A 12,031-nucleotide genomic window follows, 5' to 3' on the forward strand; every position below is an offset into this window, starting at 1 on the left:
GAAGTGAGATTTATTCTCGCTTCAGTGTCTCTTTAAAGGACAACTGAAATGAGAGGCATATGGAGGCTGCCATATTTGTTCCGTCTTAAGCAATACCAATTGCCTGGAAGCCCTGCTGATCCTCTGCCTCTAATACTTTTAGCCACATACCCTGAACAAGCATGCAGCAGATCAGGTGTTTCTGACATTATTGTCAGATTGACAAGATTATCGGCATGCTTGTTTCTTGTGTGTTTCAGTCATTACTGCAGCCAAACAAACCAGCAGGGCTGCCAGGCAACTGGTATTGCTTAAAAGGAAATAAATATGACAGCCTCCATACTTCTCACTTCAGTTGTCCTTTAAGAAGCAGCAGAATGTAATGATCTAGCAGCTCAAGACACGTACATCAGACTCCCTCTGATTGCAGACATACCAGTAAATCACACAATCATGTTTAAGTTTGAAAATTTTACTTCTGGTATTGAGAAAAATAAGAATTAAGTTACATTTACAGTAAACCAAGGGTCAAGAACGTTAAAGTATTTGTTTCTAAAACAGACATCACTTGCAGAAGTATAAAAACACATGATCAAGCAAAATGAAGTTTAATTAGTACGTGAGCCATAAATTAATCCACAAAAATAGTGTAGCAAAGAAAAATGGGATGAACATTGAATGTTGGTAGCGAGCAGGCCTCAGTCATCCATAGAACGGCTCTACATTCGTAACAGCATCACTCTTTAGTAAACCAGATTTCTTAGTTACATTTTTACACATACTTTACAAATGAAATTCTATGTACATTATATTTTATTTCTATAGAGATATATAACAGGTAGAATCTTCCAGGTCAAGAATGCCATACAAAGGAGTCCGTTACAACATTGTAAGTATAAACATGGGTGTAACATTGGTCTTTGGCATTTCTTCATGTCTGGAAGATTTATATGTTCTTAAGAAAAAGTCCTATCAGAAAAAAATGGAATATGCCATCTGTCACATAAAATAAGCACAGCACCGGAAACTGAACACACATACACCAGCCTAAAATGGAGTCTGAAGTGTCACTCCTTCAAAAAAGATCAAAGACTGAAGACAAAGTACTTCAGCATCCTTCATATCTTGTTCTTTCTGTAGAGACTGTGCCAAAACGTAGAGAAAATGCTCTGTATTGATTGGGACGTCGTCTCTAGATAACAGCTCCATGTACCGCCAATCTCACTTGCATATTTGCTGTTGAACATGAAGTAAAAACTCATAATAGGAGAATGCAGCCTCTGAGCGATCTTCAATGAGATGCTGGAAGAATTCAGTCTTCCCAGCACTGTCATCCCTAAAATGAAACAGAGATGTTATCACTAGTGCAAATAAATAGGAAACCACACAACAGAAATAATTTGCAATATTGCTGTTTGGTATCCTGTGATGCACACTCACAGCATGAAAGAGGATGACTATGCAATCTCCTCCTCACACTTGCATAGGCAGGACTTCTCATGAGCTTATTTTCTCCTCTGGAATTCCCTCTCAAAGCACATTCCTAACTTTTCAACACTTGACATCTTTAAACAAAAAAAGAAACTATCAAGACTCACCTTTTCAGGAAAGCATATGGTTTAAACTGGGTCATTCCCTTCAGCCAGTGACCAAAAATGCTGCTTCTGCCAGAATGCTGCTTGGGTACTCACTACGCATCTCCAGATACACAGCTTGCTTACTAATATCTTCTTTGTACAAATAAAGCAGCATAAAGCACCTCCCTATGAATATGCCCCATCATACCACCTAATAGGTGGGAAGCTGCTACAACAGTGCTATATAAATACTAAATAATAATAATAAACCAAATATGAAACTCACAGAGCAGCGCTCACACTACAACTGAATAAATATAAAGGTTTATTGAGTCTACAAAACAGCTTAAAAATTGTACCCTAGTGACAGTTTACTACCTCCTAAAACCCACTAGACATTAAGTGGGTACAACTAGGGAGCTGCTGTACTGCTGCCTGGGTTGGACAGTGCTCGTTTAGGGCTAGGCATTTATAGAAGGAGGGTTCAAGTGATGATAGGGTCAGGTTTAGCAATAGCATAATATTGTTAAAAATTACAGATATTCTACTATCCTATTACCCATTAGTGAAATTTTAGTAATTCTACCAATATTCTACTAGCAGATACAAATTACCATGGCGCTGACTGTCTCTTTCAACTACCAGGGGCTGGATCTTGCCAACGTTAGTCAGCAAGATGTTAAGAAGATCAGAGTGGCTCCTTGCCCGGGCACATACAGGATTGGAGATCTAGACAATTTGAAGATTACATCCCTGGACTTAATGACCAACATGGATGCATCATGGGAATCTCTTATTGGAACTGGATTAACTTTTGGAAAAAGTAAGCAGGTATGTGTGCGTTTAATTTTTGATGGACTGATTTTTAAAACAGTGTTTCTGTTTTGTATTTATATTTTTAACGTTGGTTAGGATACCACTAGGAGGGTGTGCATAGCTGGTCAGCTTATATAAAGGGGGGCGTCAATATTTCACCCCCAATCTATTTACTTAATGTTCCTTTTGAAAATGGAGTTGGAAAAGTCCTTTGTCCCTCAGATTTGGAGGGGGTGGGGGGCATCATTTCTCTGTCTTTGAATTGAATGAAAAATGGTGTTGAAAAATTAATATTTTCACAAATGGACCAATACCCATTGTTAAACTAATGGGGATACTAATGAGCTTATACTGCTGTGATCAGACTTCATAGAGTTTGAAAATTCATTTCTCATGCAAGGCACGATGAGGGGAAAAAAGAAGATTCTTAAAGAGAATCTGAAGCGAGATTAAAACTCGCTTTTCACCTTATATTCAACAGGGGCATGTTTGCCCCTGCTAAAACGCTGCTATCCCGCGGCAGAACAGGGGGGTCTTTACCCACCAAATCCCCTCCGTGGTGTCCGGGGAGCGCTTCATGTTGAGGCGGGGCTAATGGCCGCAGCCCTGCCTCTCAGCGCGTCCATCAGCGCTGATCGCCGCCTCTCCCCCGCCCCTCTCAGTCTTCCTTCACTGAGAGGGGCGGGGGAGAGGCGGAGATCCGCCGCTGACAGACTCGCCTGAAGGCAGAGCTACAGCCGAAGGCTATGCCTCCATGAGCAGCAAAATCTACGACCAAGTTGGTCTTGGATTTTGCAGGGGGGGGGGGGGATTTGTGGTAAACACCCCTCGTTTTTTACATGGCTCGATGTTAAAAAATGTTATAGTTCTTTACATGGCTGCATGTTAAAATAGTGAATTTAGACTCGCTTCAGAGTCTTTAACAGTGTGCTGCACAGCCATACAACTTAGAACCCAAATGAATCTGCCCCCCTTATCTGCCCACCAACAGAGCTTTTTATTTTTATTTTTTTTTAAATAAAAAGGACTATTCACCTCCTTGAGGTCCAATCAGGGCAATCCTTTCTTATAGGCATCAGCCTATGAGAGTAGACCGTGTAGTGACCCAATCCAGGGGACAGCCAAGTGACAGGGCTGTCCCAAGTACAGCACTGCACTAGATTACAGCGCTGTACAACAGATTATTTTTTTACAGTCTGCCAGCAACGATCGCGGCTGGCAGACTGTTGACGGAGCTGAGCTCCTTCATTAAAGCGGGGATGCGTGCGGGATCCTTGCTAATCTCCGCTCCTGGGGGAGCCACCTTCTCGATGCCTATCAGCGTTAGGCGGTCGGGAAGAAGTTAAGCAGCAAAACGCAAGTACACATCCCTAATGTGAATACCCCCCCCCCCCCCCCCAGACCTGTATGCTAAGAGTACAAACACAAATTACCGACTGATCGCAACCAACTGCCACTTAAGTAAGTTATAAAAGAGTGAAGATGCAGTTAATTTTCCACCAGAATGGTGCACTCATCTTTAATAACGCTACTTACTTACATAATTACTTAGGTTATCAAATATAAAATGGTACAAGGCATGTAGAGATTGAAAATACTTACTTCAACACATGTAGAACAGGGTTTAATGGACTATCCTGTTTAAGCCAAGAAATAAAATTTCTTGTTCTTTCTGAGGCCAGTGTGTCCAACTCAGGTAGCTGGCTCTGTAAGAAAAGTGAAGGAATTATGTGAAATGAGATACAGAATCAACTAGTATGGATTATGCTGTAAACTGTTAACAGAGCTGAAAGTCTGAAAATAACATTGTATTATTATTACTGTCTACTACAAGTTGTCAGAACTGTAATCAGTCTTATGGTGACCATACATGGTACAATTTTTTCATATAATCTTACCATTTCTATGTAATATAAGGGAACTGCATAAATTATCCTATCAGTATATTCACTTAATTTACCCTTATACTACATAGAAATGGTAAAATTGTATGAAAAAATTGTACCATGTATGGCCACCATTAGGGACGGTTCACAGAGCATGGATCAAACACTTACATGTATATTGCAGCTTCCCCAATTGGAACGGAGCAATGTGAATGGATCCTATTAATTAACATGGGATCAGTTTGCCTCTGTTCGGATCTAATCAGTTTAGTTCAAATAAATGGGACAAATTTTAGATTTCAAGATAATAATCACTCTTTCAATTTAAATGAGAAGCTTTGAAACTTCTCAGATGCCCGCGGTAAGGGGATGAAGGTTATCCTTCTTGGATCCAAACAGATCAAATTATTCCGGCTTCAGCTATCTTGGGTTAGTCCTCGAAGTCACCTTGCTACAAGATAGACTCCTTCCACTCCACAATGAGGATTTATGAAACCAAACACGTGTTATTTTAGTACCTCCTGAAAAATTCTATGGCAGCTGGAAGAGATGAAAATCTTAAAAAATGAACTATAGTAAAGCATTAAAGTAGTTCTACATTATAATTTCACCAGTTCTCAGCATCTAAACTGCCACCTGACCCAACCCTCCAGACGTCTGACACCAGTAAATAACCGCAGCTGTATTTACTACAGTGGTGTCAGACTTGCTGTTATGCTGATTACACCAGAGGGGAAATGTGTGCATCAACCAAGTGAACCTGACAAATCTGGCATTGCAAATTTGGCCTATTGGCTAATCACGAGACATTGCTCGTGCAAATATGCATTTGCTTTCGCATGCCTAAATATGCAGGGTCAAAAACCAAAACCGCAAAACAATCGCCCTGCGGGAATTAATTCATGCTACATAGCACTATCCAGGGGCGCCACGAGGAGGCTTCCCATTGCCCCCATACAACCGGGGGGCCGCGGGGGTCCCAGGCTCTCTCACCGCCTGGAACCCACACAGCGGCACCCTGGAGGGGAAGGCTGGGGGTGCAGGCGACCTCCCCAGCGCGGCCAGCGCCGGGAACAGCCGCCCGCACACACCTCCCAAGATTAAAAACAGGCACTTACCTTAACGTCCATTGCGTGTCGCGCCCAGTTCATGCGCATGTAGCAGAACGCAATGGACGTTAAGGTAAGTGCCTGTTTTTAATCTTGGGAGGTGTGTGCGGGCGGCTCTTCCCGGAGCTGGCCACGCTGGGGAGATCGCCTGCACCCCCCAGCCTCCACCTCCGGGGTGCCGCTGTGTGGGTTCCAGGCGGTGAGAGAGCCTGGGACCCCCGCGGCCCCCCGGTTGTATGGGGGCAATGGGAAGCCTCCTCGTGGCGCCCCTGGATAGTGCTATGTAGCATGAACTAATTCCCGCAGGGCAATTGTTTTGCGGTTTTTGGTTTTTGAACCTGCATATTTAGGCATGCGAAAGCAAATGCATATTTGCATGAGCAATGTCTCGTGATTAGCCAATAGGCCAAATTTGCAAAGCCAGATTTATCAGGTTCACTTTGATGCACACATTTTCTCTCTGTTGTAATTAGCATCAGACTTGCTGTTACATTGTAAAGCATGGTGGCAGCTGTGCATATGGAGAACAGCAAGTTTTTCTTGAATGAACCTGAACTCAGCAACTTCAATCAGGGACTTTTGGTGTGACTGAGTGTATGTGACAGTCTGAAGTCCCTGTTCCATTCCCAGAACATAGGCAGATGCTGGAGTAACATCTCCAAAGTAGTATCCGTTGGAGAGGTTTGTGGCTGCTCCATTACCACTGAAATGTGTACCAATAAAACAGATTTGTCAAGGTAAATAAAGATCTTTTTCATACTTGCCTGGACTTAAGACACCTGAACGGAAAGGGATATGGTGGCTGCCATATTTATTCCCTTTTAAACAATACCAGTTGCCTGGCAGTCCTGCTGATCTCTTTGGCTGCAATAGTATCTGGATCACACAACTGAAACAAGCATGCAGCTAATCCAGTCTTCGGTCAAACACCCAAATAGCATGCTTGTCCAGGGTCTATGGCTAAGCATAGTAAAAACAGAGGCTCAAAAGGACAGGCAAGCAATCTACATTGTTAAACACGAAAGAATTATGTCAGCTTCCATTTCCGACTCAGTTCAGGTGCGCGTCAAATAACATAAGGAGATGACGCTGCATTAGCAGTCATAATGTGCTCATGTATTTGAGCCCCATTTTGCTTTTCGGTGTGAAAGTCCCTTCTGCATTTCAAGTCACACAGAGAGAAATTAAAAGGAAAGGAAGGGAGAAAATTGCTACTGGGGCTGAACATCTGACTGCCAGTATCAGAATTAGATAAGGAAAACTGCCAGGACGCTGTAATTCTACAGCGGCAGGAGTGAAATGATTATGTGCGATAATGTTTTCAGCTTGCAGTCCACGTTTTTCCATGCTCCACATTTATCGTGTTCCTGCTACTCACAGCCAAAGAGGCAGGATGATAAAAGCAAGACTTAGAATCACGCTTCTTCATCCCATTTGTAGAATAATTCAGTTACAAGAAAACCTGCTAAAAACACACAAGAAAACCTGCTACAAGTAGGTATTTGTTACAGCTTGAACGTCTATCCCCAACTACTTCAATAATGACAAATTTAAATTCCCTGCTTATTTTGGTTCTAGTTGACCAATAGGATAGCAAGAGAACATCCCAACCACTTATTTAAAAAACAAATTGCCAGAATTAGGAGCCACAGCTTGCAATCAGCTCTTGTCAATAGAGTCTAAGTGCCAACTTAGGGCCCTTTTTCACTAGCTGCGTTTTTGCCAAAAACGCAAAACGCATGCGTTTGCTGATTCTTAAGTGCAGCCAGTTTAAAATAAGAATCTTGGGTGGCCTTTTCCACTGCTGCGTTCCGATTATTTAAAAAACGCAAACGCATGTCTGTGCGATTATGATGCGTTTTGCGTTTCAATGTAAAGTTTAGGAACGCATGAAAAACGCATAGAAATGCGTTTGCGTTTTGTATTGATTTAACCACTAAGATCTATTTTCAAACATCAAGACAACACTTGCCAATCAGAAAAACGAAAACGCATAAAAAAACCGCACATCAAAATTGGTCAAAAACGCAAGCGTTTGCGTTTTGCAGTGGAAAAGGGCCCTTAGGGGCCTATGGAGTATGGAGGCTGCCATACTTATTTTTCTAAACAATACCAGTTTCCTTGCACCCTGTTGATCACTTTGGCTGCAGTAGTGTCTGAATCAAACATCTGAAACAAGCAGACAGTTAAACTAGTCAGACTTCAGTCAGAAACCAATGATCTGCATGCTTGTTCAGGGTCTATGGTTAAAAGTATTAGAGGCAGGGGATCAGCAGGACAGCCAGCTAACTGGTATTGTTTAAAAATAAGTAAATAAGACAGCCTCCATATAGCCTTCTCAGTTCACATGTCCTAAATTGCCTTTCATTTGGCGATACCATTCTATGGCAAGTTTGTGATGTACCAAACTCAAAGTACTTGAGAGCTGAAGCCATGAAGCATTCACTCAGGAGGACACCCTGCAGTGTTAGGGAGTTTTGCCCAAAGACTACTTACTGAATAGGTACTGACTGCAGGCAGGAATTGAACACAGGTCTCCTATTTTAACAATGGGGCCATTAAAGAGACACTGAAGCGAAAAAAAAAATTATGATATTATGATTTGTATGTGTAGTACAGCTAAGAAATAAAACATTAGGAGCAGAGACATCAGTCTAATTGTTTCCAGTACAAGAAGATTTAATAAACTCCAGGTGTTATCTCTATACAAAAAAAGCCATTAAGCTCTATGACTTTTAAAGTCGTGGAGAGGGCTGTTTTCTGAATTTTATTATCTCAACTGTTAGTTAATTTTTTACTTTTTCTCTGCCAGAGGAGGTGTCATTAGTTCACAGACTGCTCTGAAAGTCATTTTGAATGCTGAGTGTTGTGTAATCTGCACATATTATAGAATGATGCAATGTTAGAAAAAACACTATATACCTGAAAATAAAAGTATGAGAATATTTTCTTTGCTGCTAATCTTCTAGTAATTATTCATAGTACACAACCAATTCATTATATCATATATTTTTTTCTGCTTCAGTGTCTCTTTAACCAGTACACTATCCAGCCAAATGGTAATGTACCTACTGCAGCTTTATAAATATCAAGGCCAGAATTATTCACACAGTTGAAAAATTATCCTCAAGGCAAACTTTTTTCAATGAAGAATGATGGTAATGATAGCCCTAACTGCACCATGTTGTACTTCTAATCATTTAGAATGCGTTAAACTACTTTATTGCATGGGTATTCTGATCTACTGTGTGTACAACAATTCTTTTAAAGGTAACCAGGGACTGACCAATACATAAGCAAGGTAGTTTCCAACAAACATCCCATCCAGTGCCTGTAAGAGCTTACTGTTTGATGGAATTAAAGGACCACTATCACAAAAATCACAATTTTAAAATACATGTAAACACATACAAATAAGAAGTGTGTTTCTTCCAGAGTAAAATAAGCCATAAATTACTTTTATATGTTGCTGTCGTTTACAGTAGGTAGTAGAACTCTGCAAAAACCGACAGGTTTTGGACTAGCTCATCTCCTCATGGGAAATTCTCAGGGTTTTGTTTAGTTTCAAAAGCACTTAGTGACTGGCAGTTGCTCTTTCCAACTGCCAAAAATGTGTGCAGCGAGCAGGAAGGATGGGTGGCATCTTTGTATAAAATCCTTTTCAAAGATTGTCTTTACAAACCATAAAGGCCATGCTGAGAATCACCCATGAAGAGATGGACTAGTCCAAAACCTGTCGCTTCTGTCAGATTTCTACTACCTACTGTAAGGCCTAGTGCACACCAAAAACCGCTAGCAGATCTGGAAACTGCTAGTGGTTTTTGAAGCTTTTTTTCTTATTATTATGAAGTGTTTTGCTAGCGTTTTGCGGTTTTGTGTAGCTTTTTTTTGTATAGCAGATTACAGATATTGTTACAGTAAAGCTGTTACTGAACAGCTACTGTAACAAAAACTCCTGGAAAACCGCTCTGATCTGGCGTTTTATCAAGCGTTTTGCGTTTTTCCTATACTTAACATTGGAGGCAGAAACGCCTCCGAAATCCAAAAAATGCTGCAGCCCGGGAGCATGCGTTTCTGCAAAACGCCTACCGCTCTGGTGTGCACCAGCCCATTGAAATACATTACCCAAGCGTTTCAACATCCGCAAGCGGTTCTAAAAACGCGACCAAAACCGCTCTGTGTGCACTAGGCCTAAGTGACAGCAACATAGGAAAATGCTAATTTCTGGCTCATTTTACTCTGGAAGAGTCTTTGTATGTGTTTACATGTATTTTAAATTTTATAATAATTTTTTTGCGATAGTGGTCCTTTAATCAGTACATCCTGGCTTTTTCAAGTGAACCTGAAAACAACAGCATTGTATAAATCTATGATGCAGTGTATGGTTAGCTCGGGGCAGAATACCGTATATAATTACATTAATGACCTACATCTCCCAGCATGCACCACGGTTTCCCCGCATGCATCGCAGCGACTGAGGAGACAGGATATTACAGCGTGAATGGGTGATAGAAAATGGAGGGGTCCATATGGACAAGGGGGGCTACAGAGCAGCCCTCCTAAGTAAATGCCTGCTGAAGCAACCCCCTCTTCCCCAAAAACTACTACAAACCTCCCACCTCCTGTCCGTGGACATGCAGCCCTGGGGACCATTTACCAAACCAAGACATGGCAGGTGATTATAACCAGTGAATATGTGAGAACACACAATCATTTCATTTCCAAAGTACTTTAGGTAAACCTAACTGAAGGTTAAGGCCTATTTGAAGTCAAATTAAAAGAGAAAAAAAAAAAAGAGAGAAAAAGTTAGATAACTCAGAACATAGAAGCCTCTGGCTGCTTATCCACAGCCTTCCCTTTAACCACTTAGCAACCTTTGCTACGCTTATCTACGCCCCTTTAACCAGTTCACCCCCAAGGGTTTTTATCCTAACGGACCAGAGCAATTTTCAGTTGTCAGCGCTCCTCCCTTTTATTCCCTAATAACTTTATTACTACTTATCACAAGAAAATGATCTATACCTCGTTTTTTTCGCCACCAATTAGGCTTTCTGTGGATAGTACATTTTGCTAAGAATTTTTTTATTCTAAATGCATTTTAATGAGAAAAACTGAAAAAAAAAGAAAAAAATCATTATTTCTCAGTGTTCAGCCTTTATAGTTTTAAAATTAAACATTCTCCTGTGGATAAAACAAACACATTTTATTTGCCCAGTGGTCCCGATAATTAAACCGTTTAGATTATGTCCCTACCACAATGTATGGCGACAGTATATTATTTTGAAATATAAGTGGTTATTTTTCTGTTTGTTCTGGCCATAATTACAAGCCCCTATGTAATAAATTAAAATTAATTTTCCCCCATAAAATATAGAATAAAAAAAGCTGAGTCCCTAAGGCAACTATTTATATTTTTTTTTTAAGCTGATTTTTTTTTTTTACAAGTGTTTTTTTTTGGGGGGGAGGGTTGGAAGTGTAATTTTATTAATGATGTGTATATACTTGAAAATGTATGTGTTTTGTAGGTGTAATATACTTTTTGGCCACAAGATGGCGCTGGTGAACACTCATAGGACGTGTTCACTTTTTTTTTTTTTTTTTTTTTTACACACTTTATTAAACTGTTACATTTCCTGTTTATGTGAATGGACGTAGCCGCTGTTCGCGGTCACGTCCATTCACTCCAGGCACTGCGATTGGGTAGAGGACTGTTCAGTCCTCTTCCCCAATCGCCCAGCACGGGATCCCGACGGTAATGGCGGCGGTAGCGGCGGACACACGGCGGGAATGCGCGACGTATTAAAACGTCATGTTGCTGTTAATAGCGGTAAGCATGACGTTTTAATACGTTAGGATGGCGGTAAATGGTTAAAATTCACCTGGGTCACAGGGGCGTAGATAGGCATCTCCTGTTTGTTTTCCTGCTGTGAGCGTTTGCGTGCGCGATCGCGTGCACGCGGTCGCGTTTAGCACCCGCTGGTCAGCCAATCAAAGTGCTTACAAGTTTGAATAAGCACTGCCAAAGCCAATGGCAGTGCTCATTCATTCAGAATGTTTACAAACAATGTATCTGTCACTAAGCTGTTACAGTTGCTGAGATCACTCGTGAGAGGATCTCATAACTAGAACAGCATTAGTGACTGATCAGGATCAGTGAGCTTTATAAATTATACCCCCCATTGAGCCCATTAACCCTTACCTCCCCTGCCACTGCTCCTCTGCTCCAATTTTCATTTTACTGTGCAGGCATTTCAGGCCCTTTTGGCTTTTCCCATATATATGCTGTGTAATATATATATATATGCTGTGTAATATATATATATATATGCTGTGTAATATATATATATATATATATATATATATATATATATATATATATATATATATATATATATATATATATATATATCCCCATTTCTATATTTTGCCACTGAAAAAAAGAAAAACAAAAACTTTTTTTTTTATTTGATCCCCTATCTGACTTGCCTAGCCACTTACGTAGTAGTACATACTACTTCCCTACTTGTCTAGCCTAGTATAGCCTAGCATAGCCTACCTACATTTACTATGGCGAAGAGGCTTTACACTGCAGAACAGGCGGCCGCCATTCTGCAGGAGGACAGCGACAGCAGCAGCAGCGAATGGGAAGATTTAGATGAGTCGG

General features: G+C 40.9%; 1 protein-coding gene and 1 long non-coding RNA gene across 3 annotated transcripts in view; one reads left to right on the forward strand and one right to left on the reverse strand.

The window, feature by feature from the left end:
• The window catches only part of LOC137571852 (uncharacterized), an 80,641-nt gene that overhangs the window by 28,443 nt on the left and 40,167 nt on the right, over positions 1-12,031 (forward strand). Inside the window, exon 2 of the long non-coding RNA XR_011031454.1 lies at positions 2,202-2,387. This is a non-coding gene — a long non-coding RNA (uncharacterized lncRNA). The remainder of the gene's footprint in view (positions 1-2,201; positions 2,388-12,031) is intronic.
• Positions 436-12,031, reverse strand: part of SEC24B (SEC24 homolog B, COPII coat complex component) — a 115,829-nt gene continuing 104,233 nt past the window's right edge. For both annotated transcript variants that reach the window (XM_068281523.1, XM_068281531.1), the window contains 2 exons: positions 3,975-4,078; positions 436-1,315 (listed from right to left, as the gene is read on the reverse strand). In XM_068281523.1, the coding sequence (XP_068137624.1) occupies positions 1,201-1,315; positions 3,975-4,078 (219 nt within the window). In that variant the 3' untranslated portion in view covers positions 436-1,200. The remainder of the gene's footprint in view (positions 1,316-3,974; positions 4,079-12,031) is intronic.

Source organism: Hyperolius riggenbachi, chromosome 1 (genome assembly GCF_040937935.1).
Source record: "Hyperolius riggenbachi isolate aHypRig1 chromosome 1, aHypRig1.pri, whole genome shotgun sequence".
Classification (NCBI taxonomy): Eukaryota; Metazoa; Chordata; class Amphibia; order Anura; family Hyperoliidae; genus Hyperolius; species Hyperolius riggenbachi.